Genomic DNA, 25,077 nt, shown 5'->3' with positions numbered 1-25,077 from the left:
GAAGAGGCGTGTAGAACCTTCCTACTTAGCAGTGGCACAGTCCAAAGTCCACGTTGCTGTCCAAACAGCTTCCAGGGGAACACAGATAGACAGGCCAGTCAAGGCAAACAAATCATCAGCCTTGGGTGGAGGCATTAAAACCACCCCTTCCCATCTTGCATGGCAGTCTTCAGGGGCTGCTGGGCATTTGGGGGGAGCAGGGAGGGAGCCTTTGGTGGAGGCATGGTATCTGCCTCTTGCCCCCCCTCTTGTCCCTCCTCTCATCAGCTGGCCCCTCAGACTGGCAGGAGTGCCCAGAAGCCTCCTCCCCCACCTCTTTCCACTCATTTTGATTATGATGATAATGCACCTCTGGTATGAGTACACACAAAAAAGAAGCCAGAATATTTGCACAAAAAGTACTGTTACATTTATATATTTTTTGTTATTTTTTTTACAATGGAAATTGATTGATTTTTTAAACTGATCTCTCATATCTAAAACGTTAGATTTTACATTTATGACTCAAAACATAAAGACTTTTGTGTTTTACACTCAGTGTGAAGGTCTTTCACTATGTGCATTCGCCCAAGTGGTCTTTTTTGGAAAATACAACAATCGATAGGGTATACCTCTTTATGATAATGAATGCGTGCATGGCTTCAGGGGCTGCCATCTTGTTTCCTTCAGCATCTAAGTTTCAGAATCCAACATTCAATGGATAATTGACGATAGCATATGATTGAAAGAAGGCGAAGGAGGCTGTTAAATGTTAATTCAGAGAAAGATTTGAGCAAGCCACATCACTTACTGGATTATGTACCACAGGACCACAAAAAATCAAAATATCTTCATCACACAGTTGTCAGTTGATGGAAAAGGAAAACCCAGCTTGTTAACTTCCTTGTGCAGCTGCAGCATGAATTTTGTTACTTCTCAGATTTCAGCCCTTTTTACCTCATACGACGCTTTTTGACGCACTTGTGCAAACAAAGTGACACTAACTACACCATTGACATGTTTACTGCATATAAATTTTCTAAAGTGGATACTGAATTAAGTAGAATAGAATGAACATCAAAGAAATTGAATGGACCGTGTCATTGTTTCTGAGTGTAAAACTAAGCCTCGAACACGGATCTACTCATATCTAGAGAAACAGCTACATGTACTTGAAGTGATGACAACGTCTTCTTTAGAGTGGATGTTATAGAATTTCTTAAGTGCCCAAAATACACCAAAATAACATGATTTAAACAGTGTTATCACTTTGAATACCACAATAGAATTATCACTTAAAAAAAACAAAAACAGGTTTGATTGTTAATTTTTTTTAACGTCAGTGGCAGATACCCATTAGCGATGTGACTAAAACTGTTTCTTTCCACCCTAACATGCTTGGTTCAAATCTGCTTTTGTGTCTTAAAAAAAAAAAAAAAAAAAAAAAAAATCCCAAATCTTTATTGTGACAAGTACAGAACACATTTTAATGATTAAACTTTAATTCAAAAACAGATTTCAAGTGAGTCTTGAAGGCCTAGTCTCTCTTATTATGACTACGGTGCAATGGAACATTTGTGGTTTTTACACAAATTTTCAAGTTCTCCATTGCTTTGTTTTAAACCTACAGTGCTAGCTCTGCAGGAAACTGCAGAGATGCGGCAATATTTTAACTCTCTCAGGTTTTTAAAGCAATTTTTAAACTTGCTCAACCCAAGCAGGAAGGAGTGGCAGGAGGCATTACTTTGTTTACACAAGTCACTTTTATAAAGTACTATTTCTCTTAACACACCTTTACAGGTGGTGGCAGCAAGAGGCATGCTACATAAAACTATTACTATATCTGTTCTATCTTCCTCCTGTTCCTAAGGCAGAACCGTATAAATCTTGTCAACCAGCTGTCATGACTTTTGTTTGCTGCTGGGCGACTTCAGTGTCCTCTCCCTTCTCTGGGGTAGCAATGAGACATTAGTCCAAGGTTTTCTCTTGGAAAACATTTTCTCAGACATGGACTTAATGCTGTTTAAATGACAAATCTGCTATGTATCTTCACCTATCTTCTGGGAAGCTTTCATGTTTAGATCTATCAGTGTGTGATCCATCATTGATCCTGGACAGTGAATGGAAAGTGCATGACAATCTGCACGGGAGTGACCACTTCCTGTCATCCTCCATTCCACAGATGTAGAATGTGACTTTTTGCCTGACTGCCTGAACTATGACAAAACCTTCTGAGGAATTTTTAGTTCCAAAATCAGAGTGGAGCTGGAGGAAAATAGAATCATGCAAAGTGAGGATCCTGCAGACATTCTGACTCAGATGATTTTAGAATGAGCAGAAGCAGCAATACCAACATCCACCTCCAAGACTCATATGCAAAGAACGCCCTTGTTCAACGTTGAATGTAGAGAGGTCCGAAAGACCCAAAAAAGAGCACAGTGGCGTGTCTTTCGGAGACCAGAGGCAGATAGCATGCGACCCCATTAGCAGCTGATGGCGAAATCTAGATTTGTCATTAAAAATAACAAGCGCCGATCCTGGAGGGATTTTTGCTCATTACTAACCTCCAAAACACCCAAGAAAAAAGTTTTGAAAATCTTAAAGAAAATTAAAGAAAAAGATGCCTGTCCATCCTTACACCATTTAAAGCTGTCAGACACTCTAATTAAAGAGAAAAAGGCAGTTGCTGATTTACTTGCCTCCACAATCAAATCAAACTCTTCATCTGCCTATAAACCAACCCTGTTCCTCAAAACTAAAAGCCTCAAAGAGAAAAATTCCCTGGAACTTTTCATCTGACAATACTGAAAATTATAACTTACCCTTTACACTGAATGAGTTTAAATCTGCTCTTCAAACCTATACTGATTCCTCTCCAGGATTGAACAAGATAAATTACAAACTTTTGAACCATCTATCTGAAACATGTTTGGAAACTCTGCTTAAAGTCTAAAATCATATCTGGACCACAGGCTTTTTCTCCCATCCTCGTGGAAAGCCCTCATCATCCCTGTACCAAAACCAGGGAAAGACCTCTCAAACCCTTCAAATTACTGCCCGATTGCACTGACCAGCTGCATTTGTAAACAAATGGAGAAGTTGATCAATGGTAGACTGATGTAGAAACTAGAGACCGACGGCCTTCAGGCAAAAGAGGACTGAGGTTTCTGCAAGCATCAGTCTACCGTTGACCATCTGGTCCATCTGGAAACCACAGTTCAAAACACTTCCATGAACAAGCAGCGTGTTGTGACTTTAAAAAAAAAAATTCATTTGGGAAAAGCCTATGATACCACCTTGAAATCTGGCATTCTGTCTGATCATTACAACCTTGGCTTTTTGAGGACACCCTCCCCTCCCCCCATCCTAATTCACATTTTCTGACAAGACCGACAGTTCCGAGAGAGGGTCAGCACCACTCTTTCCGACACGCACAAGCAGTTCCACATATTGTCATCTGCTTTGTTCAGCATTAAGATCAACAACAGCGTCCAGTCAGTCCAGAAGGGATCAGATAACTCACTGGACAATCTTGAAATCCTTCTGGGAAAATTCACCATCCAAGGAAGCCGAATTTCTGGGGATCATTTTTGATCGAAGCTAAATTTTCTGTCATGTTATACAGATGAAAACCTCCTGCCATAAAGCTCTGAACATCCTCTGAGTTGTAGCACATACGGACTGGGGTGCTGATAAGAAAACACTATTGCTTCTCTACAGAGCCCTAGTCCAGTCCAAACTGGACATACTTTTCTGAACTCTGCCACAAATTTCACACATTTAAGAAAATCTTCACTGATGGTTTGAAGTCAGAGGTTGGTGTCGCTGCATCTGCGTTCAGTCCTGCCTTTCCTGACCAGCCCTGAATGAAACACATTCTGTTTGACAGCTCAGTTTATACTGCAGAACTATCCACATTGGTTATGGTGTTTAAAATGGTTCTGCAAGCAAAACACAAGCATTTTATGATTTTTACAGACTCCTTGTCAACCCTGGTGGTGATCGCCTGCATTTATGATTTTTTTCAGACTCCTTGTCAGCCCTGGAGGCAATCGCCTGCAGTTATGAAATGGCGGACCATCTGGCCAAGAACGTCATAAAAGTAAAATTATTAAAATCCTACTTACCATGCACAGACATGAAGCAGAAAGTGAACACTTTCGTTAAGATCTTTTGCAATAGGAGTGGAACACCCAGACGGACAAGAAGCTGTTCCAAATCCATCCAGATCTAAACAAGTTCCTCCCATTGGTTGTGAAGAACCACAGGGAGTCAGTGCTGTGTAGACTGGGCATGGGGCACACTTTTCTTTATCATTCTTACTTGTCAAAGAGGAGAAGGCCCCTCGATGTATTCCCTGTGATGAGTCTTGCACTATGAAACGTGCTCATTGACTGCTGGGATCTGCTTCAGGTGTTCTTTGAAAACAACCTCTCTCATGTGCACATGCTCACTTAACAATATTTAAGGTTAACAGTTACCCATTAAGCACACTGTGCATAGAAGTGAGTACTGTTCATAACTTGTCTGCAGACAGCAGCTGATTTCCATGTTTGATGTGTGCAGGCTTTGCTAAATCATGCTGGCCAAATGTTTCATGTGTTTCATTTTCACATGAAATTGTTCCATCCCCTTTATCTTTTGCCACCCCTCCCTTGCCTTATTAAGTGGTTGATTTGTTGTTGAGTTTAACTGTGGGTCAGCCACAGAGCTATTCTTGGCCTCCTGCACAACCTACTCTTGCTTGCAACAGCCTGCTCTGCAACTACTCATCCCCTCGCCCTTCTCTGCCAAGGGTCACCCTGGCCTTCATTCTCATCAAATGAACCATCTGGCACAGATAACACTAAAACTTATCACCATAAATGATTTGTGAAACTTCTGCAACATCTTTGTGACAAAATCTCAGGTTTTTGCCACAAGCAGCTGTTTCATGCCACTGAAGCTAGGTTGTCATTGCTCACCATTTTTGAAAGTGTTATCTGAATTTCTGAGATGGCTACTGCAAATAACATCCTGGAGTCACCATATAAAGTCTCATTAGGGCTTGCTCTGGATGAATAATAAAAGCAGACATATTAAGCCTTCCCATTGGTGTGTATTGGAAAACCAAAAAATTCCTGCTATGATGAGCACTGATTTATCCATCATGGGGCACTTCCTAGTATATAGAACTTCACAGAAATTTCCCTCATTTGGCACTGAAGAGGTTAAGACTTTGCTGATAGTTGTGTGTGTGTGTGTGTAGTTTTTTTGTTTGTTTGTTGTTTTGTTTTTTGATGCACATATTTAGTATGGTTCTTGTAGAATAAATGTTCCATCAGTCACAACTGTCATATCATGGACGGGATGTTAAGCTTTGACAGCAAAGTTCTCACACAGAAAAAAAGAGCAAGAGGTGGAAATATCTTCCGGAGGGCAGAAAAAGCAGCCAGAGACAAGAAAATAGAATGGATCATGTGTGAATGAAAATAGACTTATCCCCTTTCTTGTTTTGTAATTTCTGAAAACATTTAGTACGTTGCATGATCAATATTCATAATGGATATACATCTCCTATCATAATACTGTTGCTTAACATGTTTTCAACAGATGCAACCAGTCCACTGGCAAACCACATTTTGTCCCCACAGCTTAGTAAACATTTTGCAGCAGGTAAGTAACTTTTGACAACAACAAAAAATATATATGTAGAATAGAATAGAATATGTCTTTATTACCAAGTGTACCGGGGTCACAAAGAAGATAAGAACATAAATCAAAAATCATACACAAACACAGATACAGTAGAAATAAGATACATACAAGTGCATATCAATATAAAAACTTGTGCATACTCACACACTGCACACACACACACACACACACACACACACACACACACACACACATACACCCGAGTAGCCGCTTATAATATGTCTTCTAGAGAAGGTAGATCAGCCCCGGTAATCTTGGTGGCAGTTTTTACAATTCTGTTAAGGGCTGCAACTTCTGCCTTGGAAATGTTTCCGTACCAAACAGTAGTAGCAAAGGTTAGCACACTTTCAATGACTGCTCGGTAGAAATCAACCGTGATTTCTTTTTTAATTCCGAACTTTTTGAGGTGCCGAAGAAAGTACAGGCGCTGTTGTGCTTTCTTAACAATTTTTTTCCGTATTTTTCTCCCATTTCAAATTGTTGGAAATGATCAGTCCGAGAAATTGAAAGTCGCTGATGATCTCTACTTGCTTATCTTCAATGACAAGTGGTAAGGGGTCAGATCTGGTCTTCATGAAATCTAGAATTAATTCTTTGGTTTTTGATACATTAAGTTCTAAGTTGTTTTGATCACACCAGCTGACAAGTTCATGTACTTCTTCCCTATATTTTGACTCATCACTGTTTGTAATCAGCCCTTCTAGAGTTGTATCATCGGCAAACTTGACCATGGTGTTATATTCGTTTTGAGTTGCACAGTCATGTGTGAATAGTGAGTACAACAGTGGGGATAGAACACATCCCTGTGGGATGCCTATGTTGAGAATGCATGTGGAGGAAGTGAGGTCACCAACATTAACAACTTGCGGTCTGCAAAATTTAGGATCCATGCACAAATTTATTCAGGCAGCGAGGGGTCTTTCAGTTTAAAATATAGTTTTAATTACACATACTTAACCGTGACCCAACTAGTGCAGACTCCGGCAGGGGTCTGACATTCCTGCCTGTGCAAACTACTATCCGCCTATGCAGAGAAAATGAAACTATGGCCGATAACCTCCCGGAAGTAGGTAACCTCCCCTTTGTCCCGCTGGCTAGCGCCCTCTTTTTCCGGCAGCCATTATGACTCCTGTCCTGTGCTCTCCATACGGCTAAGTTTTTTTCGTATTTTCTCTCTGTCTGTCGATTCTCTGGCATTCTTGTTTTTTGTCAAATTTTGTCTCGAACCAGGTCACATAATTGTATGGTTCGATTGGGATATCGGGCTAAAATTAAGGCGCAATCGAAATCGATTCGCGGACACTCTGGGCCCTCTATTTCTGGCCCTCTCAGCAACGCCAACCCGACGCCTCCCCCACTTCCTTCGCTTCCTCCGGTCGACTCCAGACCTCCGCCACCTCCTGCACCCTCTCCGGCGACTTCTAGGGGTACGTTACCCCATACTCAGGTCAGTGGTGCCATTGATGTTTTCCTTTTCAATTCGCGAACGAAGTCGACGCGATCCGCGTTTCTCGGCCCTGCCAGTCGGTAGGACACCCGAGTCGATCTCCTCTATCACTTTTCCCATGTCAACAATGGAATGTGCCATAACCCCTTTAATTACACATACTGGGAATGTGCCATAACCCCATTGGAAAACAACACCATACACTGGCTTTGGATCCGCACACTAGACTGGGCCCTATGTGCGACGCGTCCGTGGTGGCGGCTGTGACATTGGCTCACGCGCCCCCCACGCGGCATGCCTCTTCCGTCTCGGATCCAATGGCGACCGAGGCGCTTAAGGATGCCCGCCCCAGGGGTAGGGAGGAAGGTGGACCACTAGGGGGCACACTTGCCTATGTGTGTGCACCCTCCCGTTGTCCGATTTTCCAATCCAAGGGAGACAACTCCTGCTTCGGCACCATTGCCGGTGACCACCACAGTTACTTCCCTTTACCGGCACGGCTCCTCACCAACAGTGCAGGTGCATGCTCGGTCCCTTCAAGCTTTGCGGTGATGACCCCATTTGCCACACCGCCGGTTGCTGCTGTTTCCCATCCACTAATGGCATCTCAGCAAGCTGCTCAACCAAACAACCAGCAACCCATTGGGAACTTGCTGTGGCAATTATGCACTGGTGCCACACCTAGCGCCAGCTCCACCCCTTGCGCACAGAGCAGATGCGTGCACAGCCCATTGAACTTCGGCAGTGGCAGTTTTTTCTGCCCCACTGCATATCTCCACTGTTACCCAGACTAATATTGGCAATTCCACGTCGGAGTGCCTCTTGATAACTCGATTCTGCCACTCGGCAGTGCTATGGCGCCATCATGCCACATGTCCCCACCGTCTCGCGTCCGATGGCGACCGATTCGGGTCGGGATGCCCACGGCACTAAGGGACATTATTATTATCGGTTAAGGCGGCATAGAACCACGGACTCTCGCACGCAGCATGACGCTCCTCCCTCTACAGCGAGGAAACGTCACACCGGGGGATATGTGCTCTAAAGACACCATCCCTTTCGCCAAATATCGGCGCCAAGGGAGGCAACTCCGCATTTGTAACCGACACAGCACGTCACTCCTGCCCCCCCGTGCTGTCCACCAACGATGTTTCTTCGAATTCTCATTGGGTCCTCATGCCCATTCATGGCCTTTCACATCTTTGCACAGCAACTACACCTTTCTTGCTGTTTCTCAGGCTATTGGCGACTGAACTTGGGGGTTCCTCATCCCCCACACAGGCACACAGCCCTCTGCAGGCAACCAGTCCTATTACCATTCTCTTCTTGTGATACACAATAACAGGAAATAAATCACAATATTTCCTCTTCTGTCCTTTTGATTTTTATCACGATCAACAATCACGAAATATATATATATATATATATATATATATATACATAAAAAACAACAACAAAAAAACAAAACAAAAAAAAACAAACACAAGCCCATATATATGTATGTATATATGTGTGTGTGTATGTATATGTGTGTGAGTGTATATAGGTATATATATACACACACATATACATATATATCTATCAGATATCTTGCTACATTTATTCACTTATAGATGTATACTTATCCCTCAGAATACACATGCGTGTGCGCTTATGGGATAGGTTCAGACAATTTTCTTATTAACATGTACAATTATATTTCTATCTCTGTTCATTGACATCGATTCATTGGGATTCCCAACATAGCAATATAGGCACACTTGCATTTGCGGCCTTCTGTCCACAATGCCCTGAACTCTGTGCGCCTACGTACTTGCACTTTATTCATATGTGTATGTACATCTCATATTTAGGTGCATACACAGATTCCTTTCCATTACTGATTATGCACACTTACCCATTTACTTGGCTATATCTGTGCAGGCTACATGTATGCTTATACAGCCGCTTATTTCTTGTGTTTCCATCCCTTGGCATTGGCATATTTCTGACATCAATACTTCAGTTGATGTACATTTGTATTCCCTTTGCACATGTATGTATTCATTTCCATAAATTCATCCCTACCTTGCTTTCGGAGGACGACTGCACTCACAGACAAAACTGCCTCATTCATGTCTGAATGTATGCTCCTTCACATTTTAGTAGTGGCTGGTCCTTAGGGACCCACACACCCCCTTCCCACCCACAGGGCTAAGAATGCTTGGCGCAAGGAGGGACAAGGCAACCCAACTCATTTGCCTACAACAATCAACCATAGGGCTGGAGATGCCCTAACTTGGCACAAGGAGGGATGAGGCAGTCCAACTTAGAAGTGCCACTCCGGACACACATGCCCTTCATTCCTCCCCAGTTTGTAAGGCATCCCTTCTTCCCCCCCCTTGCCTACAACAACCTTTGGTTTGCACCACTGTGGTTGTGACAACAGCTCCACACGGGCCCTACATCCTAGCCAGCCTTCCCATGAAGGGGTGTCAGTCTTTGATTCCCAAAATTTTTGCGGACCCAAAATCTGCCCACTGGGCAGAAGACAATCACCCTAAGCCCATCTCTTCCACTCCTCTCTAGTAACAGAAGGCCTGGGTCATAATTGTTTTCCTCTACATTTGGGAGAAAGGCTTATTGACGAGGACGGATGCGTCTCACAGAGCACAACGAACCATCCATTAGCCACAGGGGTGTACCTTACTGCCCACTCATACCAGCACGGCAGATGCTGCATTCAAGCACATCAGTTCGCCCCATCACCTTGCTTGAACAGAGATCCAACATCAACGTCTCAAACAATTGGCGTTTGAAAGCACTTTCTGCACTTGGGTCTTCCCTGCCCGATCCTTCAGCCTCAACACACAACCACTGCTGTGGTAATAGATGGCCACTCCTTCTCAAGCACTGTCTTTCCAATGAGACACTTCCAGGGGTTTCTAGCCTAGGCAGGCTATCCCATCATGGAGCCCCAGTCTTCAGTCAAGGGCCTGTCAGAGGATGACTTTGTTGTCACTTCGGAAGCAAGCACCATGTCTTTCAGACACATGGTTGCACCACAAGACCCTGTCAACTCTTTCCGGCTCCCTTACATTGCAACATAACCTGCATGGTGGACACCTTCATCCCTCAAGCACACAGCAGCTGTTTCCTGATTTACCCATGCTGATTGGTGTCATCCTAGGAACAATATATGATAATCAGTCGTGTACAACAGTCACCATCAGAACAGCAGAGGAGGCAACTGCTGTCCCAACTATTTGGGCTGGAATTCGATTATACAATTTCCAGTAGAGAGTGTTTTGCCTAAGTTGCATCCCCGGTCCCTCGATCAAGAGGGCCTTAGGACGGATCCCAGTGGCTAGTTAGGCCCAAGGCTACAGCACTAAGTCCCAGTGCAATTTGACTTCCAGTCTGAGAGACACAGTCATTCATGAAAGGCTAAGCTGCAAATGATATCCCTTTGCAATTAAGAAACCACTGATAATACAGCTCTCACTTTGCAGTTGGCCATATTGGAAACGTACGTCAGATCAGTACTTTGATGTAAATAGCCAGTACAACACATCTTGAGCCACTTACCTCCCTGCCCCTGCCCCGCTCCATCCCAGACTCAGTGTGCACCACACACAGCCAGAGGCCTGTCATGGATCTGGTCCCCTTTCTCACTACAGAACCTTCAGCAAAAAATTTTCCCCATGGAAACCCTCTTCCATTTGGTATTCCACCACAGAATGAGACTGAGTGACCTGTGGGCGCATGAAATGCACTTCCACAGCCTGATCCAACCCAGCCATTGACCACCAACAACTATCTGCAGGTGGCTCCAACATACCACACTCAGGTAGAGAAGCCACCAAGCCTTCCGTAAGCCCCTTCGTGATGATACCTACGTGGGCAATTACACAACCCTGTCCCAGAGGCACCAGGGACATCAAGTCTTTTGTTGCGAAATGTCTGCCATTCTATGCATAGGCAACATACCAGTGCTGTCATTTTTTGGCAATGACAAAAAAGTGGTGGGGGGAGCGCCCATTGCCTGTCAGCTTGCATGGAGGAGCTCTACAGATCTGGCTGTCATGCCTAAGGCAAGCCCAACAAGGCGACCTACCTCTGTCTCGTGCCAGTTTCCTTCAAAACCAAAAATCACTTCCACTATCGGCCCACATCCGATGTGGAATCATCAGACCAAACCACATGTGCACCTCCTTGCATTGACGCTCAACCGCGCTCAAATGAGACAACCCTATAAGGGTACGTGTTTCCTTCCCTTCCTTTGATTCGATGGGCTCTCAGTAAAGTGTGGATTCAACCCACCGACCCGATTTTCTTTGCCCTACGTTTATCAGCACAGCTGTGGTCCACAGACCTCCCCCACAATACAGCTGCGGACTTTTGTCTTCTTTGCCTGCACCAATATCCTTAGGTGACACATTACGCTCTACTTTCGTCGCATTCTACTTGAGGGACATCTGTCGCTTTAGGGATGATGGCTCATCGACTTCTACCAGAGAGACGTCGCACGCCTACGGGATGATGGCTTCAGAGGCATCGCTTCTGTGGTAGTTGCACAACAGGCCATCACAGCACACAGACAGTAGAACAGGCGAGCCCTCCACCTTGTCGCGCTATTCTGCACTAGTTGGGTCACGGTTAAGTATGTGTAATTAAAAGGAAATTTTCTATCTAAAATTACGTTTGAATAACATACTTACCGTGACCCAAATTTAAGACCCTCCCATCCTCCCCGCTTCCTGTTCTCCCTGCTCGCTGCACTGGTGATGGCATATTTCCATCAAAAGAGGGCGCTAGCCAGCGGGACAAAGGGGAGGTTACCTACTTCCGGGAGGTTATCGGCCGTAGTTTCATTTTCTCCGCATAGGCGGATAGTAGTTTGCACAGGCAGGAATGTCAGACCCCTGCCGGAGTCTGCGCTAGTTGGGTCACGGTAAGTATGTTATTCAAACGTAATTTTAGATAGAAAATTTCCTTTGATGGCACTGTTGTGCTGAACGCAGAGCTGTAGTCAATGAAAATGATCCTGGCATAGCTGTTATCTGAGGACCTATGCTAATGGCATCTTCAACTGATCTGTTAGCTCCATAGGCGAACTGAAAGGGATCAAAAGATGGAGGAATCCAGGTTTTTAGGAATTGTAGAATCAAGCATTCAAATCTTTTCATTACGACTGATGTTAAGGCTACGGGACGATAATCATTAAGACAACTAGGCTGTACTTTTTTTGGAACAGGAATGATTGTTGATTTCTTAAAGCAGTGAGGCACCACACAAGACTGAAGGGACATGTTAAATATGTCAGTGAAGACGCTACATAGTTGGACTGCACACTTCCTCAAAAGGCTTGGTGAGATGTTGTCAGGCCAGCGGCTTTTCTTATTTTCAGACGACTGAAGTGGCATCTGACTTCATTCTCTTGGACTATGAAAGGGGGAGTGGGGGTGATTTTGGGTGCAGTCATGTCAGAAGTAGACAGTGGTTTGTCGAATCTGGAGCAGAATGTGTTGAGTTTGTCTGGAAGAGTTCTGTCAGTGATGTCGACTGTCTGGTAGTTCATTTTATAATCAGTGATGTTCTGCAGTCTGGTCCATACTGCTCTCCTGTGGACACTTCATTGGTTGCCTGTTCAAGCCAGAATTGAATATAAAGTTACCTGTCTATGCTTTCAATGCCTGAATTGTGATACCACACCCGTTTTTAACTCGTACTTGCCAAACAGAACATTGAGATCTCTTGATTCCTCCGAGTTAACTGTTCCCTGATACTTATCTAACTCCTGTGGAAAGAGGTCATTTTCTGTCTTCAGCCCAAAAACTTGGAATTCTCTGCCTATTGCTCTCAGACAAACAATTCATTTATCTACCTTTAAAGCAAATCTTAAAACTTATCTCTTTAAAAAAAACAACCTTGTCATAACTCAAATAGTGCTGTTGTCCCAGGCCCATGGAAATGTGAGTGTGTGTGATGGGTGAGAGAGAGAATGGGGGTGGGAAGATGGATGGTGGTGGTGTGGTTCGAAAGGGGAGAATGATTTTTACCCCTTTTACCTTTTCTATCCAAATCTTTATTTTACAATTTTTACAAAATCTATGGCATGCAGATTACAATTATGCTCCTTTTTTACATGTGTGTATTTTAAGTGAAAATTGCTGTCATCTCAGCCGTTTAATCATGTGTGTGTCTCTGTGTGTGTTTTTGTGCGAGTGTTGGAGTGTAACAGTTGCAGTATTGATAGTATGTTACTTTGTGAGTTTTATGCATTGTGTTTTTTTTATAATATTAATGATTCTGTTTTATGTTTTTACTGCCTTTTATATGCTTTCTTGTTTCACTTTAGTTACTAGACTGTAAAGCGCTTAGAGCTTGCATGTGTTTGTATTATAGCGCTATATGAAAATAAGACATTATTATTTGTTATTATCTTGTTCCAATTGTTGCGCCTGCTTACATGCAAAACTGATGAGCTTTATATGTGTGTGAACAGATTTATCATCGCATGATCATCCCCCCAGTCATCATCATCGACCTGCCTTCCACCTTGCTTCTGGTCAGCCATCTCTTGGAAGACAGATCACAGAGGTGACTCTGCAGAAGGAAGGTGACAAAGGCATCGGCATCACTATTGTTGGTGGTGAGACGACAAACAGTCTTGACCTTGGTATATTTGTGAAGTCAGTCATGAAGGATGGACCTGCAGCCAGAACAGGACAGATCAAGGCTGGGGACCGGCTTATTGCCATCAATGGTATTAGTCTTGAAGGAGTACAACATCATGAAGCCGTGCAACTTATCCGAGATTCTGTGAGATCTGTTAGGCTTCTGTTGTCTCAAATGCAGCCTCCTGTCAGCATAAAACAGAAGTTGAATGGAGTTGAAACAAAATATGATATTGGTGACAGTGATGCAGTGCACTTTTGTGATGATGAGGATTTGAAAACTAGGTATGTCCATTCTGATTATTCAAATGACATTCCTTCCGATTACAACACAGCTGCTTCTCATTCTCATCATTTGCCTGTTCTTCATTCTTCTCATTTTCATTCTTATGGTTCAGACTTAACAGTTTGTGGCAACATGGAACCTGAAACACTGAATAATTCTTTGCCAGAATGTTTAGCATTGCATTATGACAGTGCAAGTGCTGATACCAAAGAGGAAATGTTATTCTCAGAAGACATGCTATCTGCTGCTGACCTGGATTCAGAGAGTTATGGATCGGGTGATATCAGCCTGATTCTGGATGCAGAAACTGAGTTGGACAAGGAGAGACAGGAACTTCATATTGTTGGAGGTTTGTAAATTACATTTATTGCCATTTTACATGTTCTGCTGTTGTTTCTTGCATGTTCCATTTGTAGGGTCAGGCAAAGGACTTTTATCTGTCTGTCTGTCCACTGTTGCTCTGCAGTTTCTATTGGCTGTGATCAGATTTGTTTGGTTTTTTACCATTGTCTGGGCTGTAACTTTGAGGAATTCAATGGTGTACACACACACACACACACACACACACACACACACACACACACACTGGCATGTTTTACTACCATGTTTTACAATCACACACACACGCACGCACGCGCACACAAGATGTCCTCCATTGACCACATATCATGAGGAACTTGACTCACATGCTTGTGATCCCCTGTCCTTTGCTGTTTCTGATGGTCCAATGCTTTCCAGTTTTGAACGGTACCAGTCATTGATTTGTGAACTGATCATGCAGTCACCAACTGAAGTTGTGTCTTGGTGATCTTGAGTTATTGATAACTGCTGTTGTGAATGCCTCTCTCCATAAGTGTTTTCCCCAAGCAGTTTAAACATGCTGTCATTACCCCTCTCCTCAAAAAGTGAAGACTTGATTGTAATGTAAGGAACAAGAGGCCAGTGTCTAATCTCCCTTTCATCTCTAAGTTTTAAAGAAGGCGGTTTTAAAAGTTACTGAAACACTTGTCACAGAACAACTTGCTTGAAGTGCATCAGTCTGCTTGCAGGAAAGATCACAGCATCAAGATTGCTGTGCTGGGTGTCATGAATGGCCTTCTCTTGAAGACTGATGAGAGGCCTTTTCCCTTATGGCATTCTTGGATTTGAGTGTGGCATTCAACACACTGGATTATTCCATAGTTCAAAAGCATGAAGAGGTTAACCACCTTTGGAATTTGTGGTGTATTTCTTGTTGGTTTTTGTCCTTTGTATGTGACAGCTACTGCTCTGTTGTTGATAGCCTCTCATTTGTAGGGTGCCACAGGACTCAGTTTTGGGCCCTGTTTTATTTACATTATATTTTCAAATATTATCAGAGCTTATTATTGCATATAATTGAGATTTACATGAATTTTCAGATGACATTATTATGTCACAGAGCACTGCTCCTTGTGAATTCCTTTGAATTTATCTGGTTTGTGTAGTGAGGTGTGCATGTGCACATTTATGTCTGTGTGATGTGTTGTTTGAAGTGGAGCTCCAGGCTTATATGAAAGGAATGCATGAAAGAGGTGCTCCAGGAGGGTTCTCAGTATTTACAAAGGCATTATTTTTTCCCCGATCTTGATCCCTGCACACTATACATGAATGCACCTTATTCTTGGATAGAATTGATAACAGAACAAGTGGGCATTTTTAAGCACATATTACAGAGAAAAAATATGATAAATTAGTGTTTTTATGAGGGAAAAAATGTTTAAAGCAATCAGAGGTTGCCTCACAAAAACTTACCTACTCTGTGCAGTCAGTGCCACAACTGATTCTTTCATGCATTAAGGAGCAGAGATTCTAATAACAAGGCATCCTACATTTTTGTGTTTAACTTGTTCAGTCCCAGAAAATTTTGCAAAACAAAAAAAGTGCAGTTTGAGGATTTATGATTTTATTTTCAAATTCTTTTACAAAAACCATATGAGATACAGAAGCAAAGTAAAAGTGTTTGTGATGGGAAATGAATATGGAACCAGAATCCGAGTTTTCCCCCAATTTATTTTGATTATAGGTAACTATTCAGGCATTTTAAAGTATTGATTATAATTTTTGTGCACCAAAAATTCTAATTCCACCTCCATAGAATGATACCGAAAAGAAAACAAACAAAATACATCTGGAAATAGCATGCTTATAGTCAGATTACACCTGTAGAAGAAGATAAAACAGGTTGTTTGTTTATGATAACAATCAAACGCTTGTAAATATGTAAGTGAATAACTGTCCCAGCAGTGACAAACGAGGGTTCTGTCGAGATAAAAATCCAATCAGAAATTAAACCATCAATCTTTTGTGTGTGTGTGTTTGTTTGTTTGTTGTTGTTTTGTTTTGTTTTGTTTTTGTTTTGTTTTTTTACATCAAAGAGCATTTAGAGGGGGAGAACTTTGATGGTACTTCCTGGTTGTAACTGAGCCAATAAAGATGAATTCCGTATCCTAGATATGTATATTTTGTTTCAGAACTAGCGAAACTATCTAATTATGATTGTACGGCAATCAACTCACTTATCAGATTTTGATCAGTCAAAAGATTCAGGACAGCCTGAAACCAAGTGACTTATTCGGTTACAATAATTGTCAAAAACACTTGCCAAATATGTATTTGAGTGCATGCGTCTTAGATGATCATTTCTTTGTTCCTTTTGTTCTTTTGTTGTGTTTATTAATCCTTTTGGATTTCATTACAATAAATTAAGTCAAGTCAGGTCACACACACACACACACACACACACACACACACACACACACACACACACACACACACCAAAGAGAGTTAACATAGACTACTTTCCCACACAAGTCTACACATTTATACATGTATGTTTTGAGTATGTGCAGAGGTGGGGGCATGCTGACAAAATTTCTTGCTTGCCATGATTGTGTCATTGGACAGTTAATTCAAGCCAGACTATGCGTTAATAAGGAGAAGTTACTATTTCCTTTTAAAATGGTACACAACTACTGGTCAGTTCCAGACCTATCCTTATACCCATCATTTGACATGTGCACACAGTGGCAACAAAAAAAAAAGAAATGTGTAAACACATATGAGCATTTTTTTCGCAGCTGGCAAAACAGTTTAGACTTGGATATGCTACACAGATTATGCAGACAATACAGAACAAATACATGGTTGCCTTGATGGATTATTTGGTGGGGAAGTTTTTGTCTTTTTATATTATTATTATTATTATTATTATTATTTCAAGAACAATAGGCTAGAAGAGTAAATTAAACAACAATAAAAAGAAGTAACCTTCTCCTTTTAAAAGGTACACAACTTCAAGTCACAGAGGTAAATAAATATATGGGTACAAATCCAGACTCTGTCTCAAAAAATGAAGTTCCAGTTAATAGGTAGCATAAGCAGCATTGACTTTGAAGTTGTATATCTTTAACTCTATGGAGACGTAGTTAAATAGTGCATGTAGTTTTACTGTGACAGGCAAATATGGACATATTTGAAAAATTCAACACACTGTCACACAGAGACAAAGACATACAAATTATATATCACTAGAAAGTTTCCCATCTCTTCTTTTAGTATTTTAAAACAGTTTTCTCATTAGATGCTGCTAAATATTTTTTTAATATTTTCAATTATGTCACTAAATACTGAAAAAACAAACAAACAAACAAAAAAAAAAAACAAAAAAAAAAGAAAAGAAAAATAGGTATACTGTACCCACCAGGCATGTCATATCCATCAGCTAATCCACAAAGCAGCATAAGATGATTTTCTCACACAGTGAGGTTCCCTGATTCTCATGAATCAGTTTGAAGTCAAATGTTGCACAACAAACTGTTAACAAAAATAAAATAGAAGATCACAACACTGGTTGGTAATGTAAAGATCGACCTCTCACCCAGTCCATAAAAGTCTAGAAAAAAAGCATTTCACACAGTTAACGGTCAAGGGGAAAAACTCAGTTTTTCCTAGACTGATCCCTCAAGACAGTCTGATTAGTTTCCCTTTAATTGAACACTGCTGAGTGTATGAAAAAAAATTCTGCAATACGCCGAATCATACACTGCGGCATATCATTCTGAGCGGGCAGAGCACCGGCGCCGAAGTGCCGGCGCATCTCCAGAGAGTTAAAGGGAGAGAGTTACTTCTCTTTGCTCTTGTTTAATACTTTACTCTCCTGGCTTCATTGTTCTTATGTTTCCAAGCCAGATTCTTATACAGGGAGAAAGAGGAACTATGGCTGGGAAATGGACATTTCATCCATTGTTACCAGGATTTCGATGCTTCCATGTTCATTGCAGTGATTCGTATTTTATTATTAACATAATTTTTATGTCTGCATTGATGTTTCCAAAATTTATATCGGTCAGTCTTATTGTCTGTCTTCTGTTCAGTGGCCAGTCCTCTGAGGGTTTTTTTTTTTTGTGTGTGTGTGTGTGTGTTTAATAAACTGAAACCAGCCAATGATACTGTTGTTTTTTCTTTTTTTTTCAACAGATATTGCCACCATGACAGTGGACAACTCCGATACAGATTCTGATTTTGAGTCAGCGGTGCAGGAAACCGTAGAGGGGAAAGTCACAATGTCTGTCTGCAGCAAGACTGGTGCTGGTTCACTCAGGTAAGAAACTTTGAACAGGCTAGAATCTATATAAACTTATTGTTATGACTGAGAGGTAAGTCATTACATTGGAATGCTTGAAATACCTCAAGTATTGCTTAGTATTTTCAGCAAGGAGTTTATGGTAGATCAAGGTTGAAAATCTTGCATGCCATTTCCTTAACTGCGGTGGTGCTGAGTTTGCAGCCCTGTCCCCATTGGGATGTTGAGATTATCTTTCAGTTATATTGGCCCTACCATCTGAAAATTATGTGTTTGTGATTTCACTTTCAAAGCTAAAGTCACCTTATGATAATGAATAAGTTTGTAAAATGGATGTTGTAAATGTAAGTGGTAATATGTTCAGGTGCTTGATAATTTGTATTTCACATTGTTCTGTCCAGTACTTTATATTGTTTCTGTTGTAACTGTCTGTTCTTGTATTTATTCAGTTGTCATGTGTTTGTTGATATGCCTACAAGCTCACACAATTTTTCTGTCAGAGAGGCTGTTGCGGTTGTCTGCCTGTTTATATATATATATATATATATATATATATATATATATATAAATGCATTGCCTATTTATTGATAACAATATACTCTGACATCAAAATAGATTTTTTTTTTTTTTTTTTTTTTTTTTTTTGCTGCCCCATCATCTGCGCCATTTCAGTGGCATTACTCCCACGCCGCTCATTTAGATTTCCCCATACATGGTCATACCTGGGTTCATCCGCCACAGTTCCAGCGTCGGCAGTCTGCAGGGAACCATCAGTGTTAGGTCGCCAGGAGGCCACACACCAGAGGAGACCCTGCACTGCTGCTGAGTCACTTCGGTGGTGTTCAGTGGTGTCTGTTCTGATTCAACGTACTTAGGACACCACCTACTAAGCCCCCTACTAACGACAATAATGGCTTAGTCGCAGAGCCAGACTGAGTGAGCGTCCCTCCCAGAGTGGAGACCGCCACCACGTCCCGCAAACAACAGCCCCCCATGAATCTGCCGACACTGAAGACACTGACAGGACTCACCCCAAGCACAGAAGTGGAGGAGTATCGAAACTGAGGTCACCATGATAGCAGGGCATGAAAGGCCACAGACTTTGAGACTGTTTTGTTTATATTGATGATGATGGAGGAGGAGGAGGATGACGATGGCGATAATGATGTTGCTATGGAGGTCCATTTTGGTTTGGGACTGCATGACAAGGCTGTACTCTACGCTTCCTGTCATAATGATATCCCGGTGTTAACCAGGCCCGAGAGATACAGACACTTGCAGTGTTGGTCAGGTAATTAGAGCAACACACCCAAAGACACATCCTTGAAGTGGATGACACTCGACTGTGTGGTCCCAGTCTCCCCATTTAAGCCCACAGCACACTCAACTCTGGGTAGGAGCCGGCCACGGGCCAAAAAACCCACCTCTGCTGGGATTTGAACCCGCGTCCTCCCAGCCATCAGTCCGCGACGCTAACCACTTCGCCACGGTGGCTGGCAGAAAAATTAATTTTATCTGAGTTAGGCTACAATGCTATTTTGCATCATATATACTAGAAGGGAATGTATTCTTTTCAACAACAATTTTAAGATTAAGAATTTTCAAAGAAATTAGAAAAGCCTTGCATGCTGAATATTTTAACAATTTGTCATTTCTGTACCAAGGAAAAATTTGGGGTTTCCACCTAACTATTTAAAAAAAACAAACAAAAAAAACACCAAAGAAACCAACAACAACAACAAAACGAAAGAAGAAAAATTACAGGTTTTCCTCAAATACTAACATATCCCCTTGAAATTTTGCATGATGATTGCTCACGCATTGTACTTATAGCAAATGATCAAGTTATTATAATTCCATTGTATAACTGTTGTTATTGGTGCTTTAAATCTGAGTGAACCTATTCAGTGCCAGGGAAATTTGTTAATTCTTTTTTTAAAGTGCTCTCCGATTGCCAAGGAATTTTGAGGATTCAGGGGTAATGATTTTTTTTTTTTTTAATTTTAGTGCAAAAAGTATAGGTGATACAAACAAAGTTAACATTTTTGTAAAGGAAAATGAATAAGGAGCCGAGCCATTTTTCCATTTATTTTGATTGTAGATAACTATTCAGATATTTCATAGTCATGTTGATAGTTTTTGGTACAAAAGAAGTCTAATTCCACCTCTAGAATAACATCTGAAAAGAAAACAAAGAATATACAACTGGAAATATCATGTTTATAGTCAAATTATACCTGTAGAAGAAAACAGAAATGTTTATTATAACAATCACAACACTTGTTAACATGTATGCGGATAACTGTCCCAACAATGACAAACTAGGGTTCTGTCAAGATAAAGAGTCAAGTCAGGCATGTTCTCAGAAACTGAAGTCAAGCTTTTTTCTTTCTTTCTTTTTTTTCTTTTTTCTTTCCAAAAAGCATTCCCTGTTGAGAGGGCGAAGCTCTCTGATGATACTCTCTCCCTCCTAGTTGCAATTGAGCCAATAAAGTGTCTGCTGTGCATTCTGTTTGTTCACCAAAAGTCAACAAATCTGTGACAAAAAGTGTGAAAAAATAAAATCACAAGATTCCTGTCCACTCTCTGCCAACCCTGGGTTTTATGAAAATTGTGGCTGATTGGCTGTTGTCCAGTTCCTGTGAGATGAACACTGTGAAAGCAGTTTACTGAAGTCATGGACACATCCCTTTGCCACGCCTTTTGTCTGGCCTTCATCCTATCGTCTTACATTACTCCACTCTTCTCTCCTCTTCCTGTTCTCAAATTATGTGAAATTGCTGTACCCTTACTGTCAGTCATTGTCATCAGCTCAAAACTGATGTCTGATTGGATAGATAGACTGGACAAAGAGTAGAACATTGCTGTCAGTTTCGTCACTGTCGTTTTCTTCTCCTTCAAGTTTAAACCAGTCATCAGACAAGATATGCGTCTCATCACTATTATCATACATAATCATCTGCACAGCCAGTACAGTTGTGTAAACCCATTGACTCAGACCACTGTCTTAGCTGGACAAAGTTTTCGACATTATTTTTGCATATGACGCAAACCCACTTTTCAGGCGCACTTGACCATTTACCGAAACATAATCCCAGAGAGGTGTCCGCCTCCTGACATACGCTCATTTGATCAGTATATTTATGATCTAGACATTAAACTAACCGTTCAAAATGAACCAAATCTGTATCATAGAATTTTGTTTAAAAAAAAAAAAAAAAAAAAAAAAATATATATATATATATATATATATAAGTGCTCTCCCCGTGCCAGGGAATTTTGAGGATTCATGGGTAATTTTAAAAAATTTTAATTCTTGCACAAAAACTATTGGAAATACAGAACAAAAATAGAATTTTTGTGAAGGAAAATGAAAGGGGATTCTAAATCTGGGCTCCCCCCCACCCCCCAGTTTTTCAAGCATTTAAAATTGAAGATGATAATAATGGATAATTATATAGCACACTATCCAGAAATCTGCTCTAGGCGCTTTACAAAATCACTTTTGTTTACATAACGCATTACATCAATGTTACATACACACACCAAAATGTGACTAAACACACATACACACACACAATGCATACATACATTTTAACATACATGTGTACCTAACAGCTACCGTCAACACATAGGCACGCACAAACATACATATATAGACATGCTCACGCGTACACACACACACACACACACGCATGCACGCACGCACGCACGCACGCATGCATGCACGCACTACACATTCATATACATGCATATAGTTATGTATACATCCATTTGTATACACACATAGTCAGGCACAGCTAACACAAAGGAAGTGGACCTGCCACAACTGAACTTATTATTGAGGGAAAAGGTGAGTTTTGAGACAAGATTTAAAAGATGCAAGGGAATCAGAATGACGGAGGTTATCAGGGAGCTTGTTCCATGTCTTTGGCGATTGAAAAGAAAATTATCTATGTCCATAGGTCTTCTGACGTGAGGTATCCTGAGAAGTTGAGTATTAGAGGAAGAACGGAGCTGGTTAGACAGATTATAGATATGGAGGAGTTCAAAAAGATACTTGGGGCCAGATCCATTGACTATAGAAAAGTTCAGAGTGGATAGCTTATAGGCTATTCGATCAGAAACAGGCAACCAGTGGAGAGACTGAAGGAGAGGAGAAACATGGTCAAATTTAGAACCTCTGCAAATGAGTCTGGCAGCATTATTCTGAACTTGTTGGAGTCTAACATATTTGGGAAGGCTGGCCAAAAGAGAGTTGCAGCAATCCAATCTTGAGAGAACCAGAGCACATACAAGTGTCTTGGTTGCATCAGTTGAGAGATAGTGGTGGATAGAACTGATTCTATGCAATTCCAAATAGGCAACCTTACCGATATTCGAAATGTGCTGTTGGAAGGAAAGAGACAGGTCTAGGATTACACCAAGACTGCAAACAGAAGGAGAAAGTGAAACAGGTGTGTTATTGAACAGAAGAGTCAGGAAAGGAAGGGTGTTGACGAAACTTATTTGGACAGGCTATCATAAATTCAGTCTTATCAGTATTTGGTTGCAGCTTATTGAGAGTCATCCAGTCCTTTAGGCCAGCAATGCACTCCTGTGTTTGAGTCACTAGCGCATCAAATTCAGCTATGGAAGTCGACTGATAAAGTTGAGCGTCATCAGCAAAGCTCTCATGCGACATCACATGATGACATCCGATACAGGAGCCGCATACAGCATGAAAAGAACAGGACCTAGGACGGACCCCTGTGGGACACCATATCTTAAGGCAGATACCTTGGTGTATCTACCATTTACACACACTGTGTACGATCAGGTAAGATGTGATCCATGCTAGTGCAGTGTCACGGATACCAAAGGAAGTTTTAAGTCTGTTTAAGAGGATAGAGTGGTCGGTAGTGTCAAAAACTGCTGACAAGTCTAAGAGAGCGAGAACAAATATCTTATCCTCATCATATCCAGAAAGCAAATCATTCACTATTCTAAGCCAGCTATGGCCACGTCTATAAGCTGACTGGTGAGAATTAAGTAAACTATTTTGTTCCAGATGAGCTAAGAGCTGAGACAATATGATCTTTTCTAGAAATTTTGATAAAAATAATAGATTTGAGACAGGTTGATAATTTTTTCAAACAATTATGATCCAAAGATGGTTTCTTGATGAGTGGACATACAACAGCAGATTTGAAGCTTTCAGGGAAACAACCAGACAGTAAGGAAGAATTGATGACATGAGTAATATTTGGCAGTAGAACATCAGTACATTCAGCCAACAAAGAAGATGGGACAGGGTCAAGCTCACAGGATTTCAGAGAAGCTCTCAAACACACTCTCTTAACAAAATCATCAGTAGCTGGTTGGAAACAGTGTAAAACAGGACCACTGTTCTTTAATGGTTGAAGAAGGAGACACAACAGAGTCAAGCTTCTCACGAATGCATGCTAGTTTGCCAGTGAAGAAGTCAGAAAACTTTTGAGGGAGTTCCTGCACCGAAAATATTGTAGGGAGAGAGTGTTTTTCATTTTACCTTTGTAAATTGTTCGTAGTGTTGAATAGCTGTTTGGATGTGGTGCATGCAAGGATTTTAGAAGAGTAGAACTTTGACTTTGTCCTGTCAGCAATGTTTGTTACACTATTCCTGGCTGTCTGAAAAATGTCCCATTTGACGGTCAGACTAGTGGCACACCAGTGCTTCTCAGCTCTCCTTGTCTCCCGCTTGGCCTCCATCAGCTCTGGTCCCATGGTGTTATACCAAGGCAACGGGGGACGATTGGAGATCAGGTGCCAAGTCAATGGGGCGTGCCTGTTGAGTTCAGCACGCAGGGCAGTGGACAGCTTATCAGCAATCAGCTCAAAAGGGATATCAGTCAGGAGGTCAGCTTTAAATGAGTCTAAGTCAATTGAGGTCAGTGTGCGCACCTCCCTGTACACAGGGGGCATGGAAGGTTTGGTGAGGTTCAGATGACATGTCACACTGTAATGGTCAGAGGACAGGGTGTGATCGACGGCGATAGACTTAATGAGGCAGTCTTCATCTGTGTTTGTATTTGTATTTCTTTTTATCACAACAGACTTCTCTTTCGGGCTGCTCTCCCCAGGGAGAGCGTGTTGCTACACTAAGCGCCACCCGGTTTTTTTTTGTTTTTTTTCCTGCGTGCAGTTTTATTTGTTTTTCCTATCAAAGTGGATTTTTCTACAGAATTTTGCCAGGAACAACCCTTTTGTTGCCGTGGGTTCTTTTACGTGCGCTAAGTGCATGCTGACACGTGGGACCTCAGTTTATCGTCTCATCTGAATGACTAGCGTCCAGACCACCATTCAAGGTCTAGTGGAGGGGGAGAAAATATCGGCGGCTGACGATGTAACCATGATTGTTTGTAGGCTCAGTTACAGACTAGCTAAG

At 41.6% G+C, this 25,077-nt stretch overlaps 1 protein-coding gene across 21 annotated transcripts in view; it reads left to right on the top strand.

The window, feature by feature from the left end:
* Positions 1 to 25,077, top strand: part of LOC143282461 (tyrosine-protein phosphatase non-receptor type 13-like) — a 590,260-nt gene that overhangs the window by 332,900 nt on the left and 232,283 nt on the right. For all 21 annotated transcript variants that reach the window (XM_076588135.1, XM_076588121.1, XM_076588127.1 and 18 more), the window contains 3 exons: positions 5,572 to 5,634; positions 13,611 to 14,417; positions 18,566 to 18,689. In XM_076588135.1, the coding sequence (XP_076444250.1) occupies positions 5,572 to 5,634; positions 13,611 to 14,417; positions 18,566 to 18,689 (994 nt within the window). The remainder of the gene's footprint in view (positions 1 to 5,571; positions 5,635 to 13,610; positions 14,418 to 18,565; positions 18,690 to 25,077) is intronic.

The sequence above is a fragment of the Babylonia areolata genome, chromosome 1 (assembly GCF_041734735.1).
Source record: "Babylonia areolata isolate BAREFJ2019XMU chromosome 1, ASM4173473v1, whole genome shotgun sequence".
NCBI classification, from domain to species: Eukaryota; Metazoa; Mollusca; class Gastropoda; order Neogastropoda; family Buccinidae; genus Babylonia; species Babylonia areolata.
The sequence above is the reverse complement of the archived record's forward strand: the minus strand, read 5'-3'. Positions and strand labels throughout refer to the sequence as shown.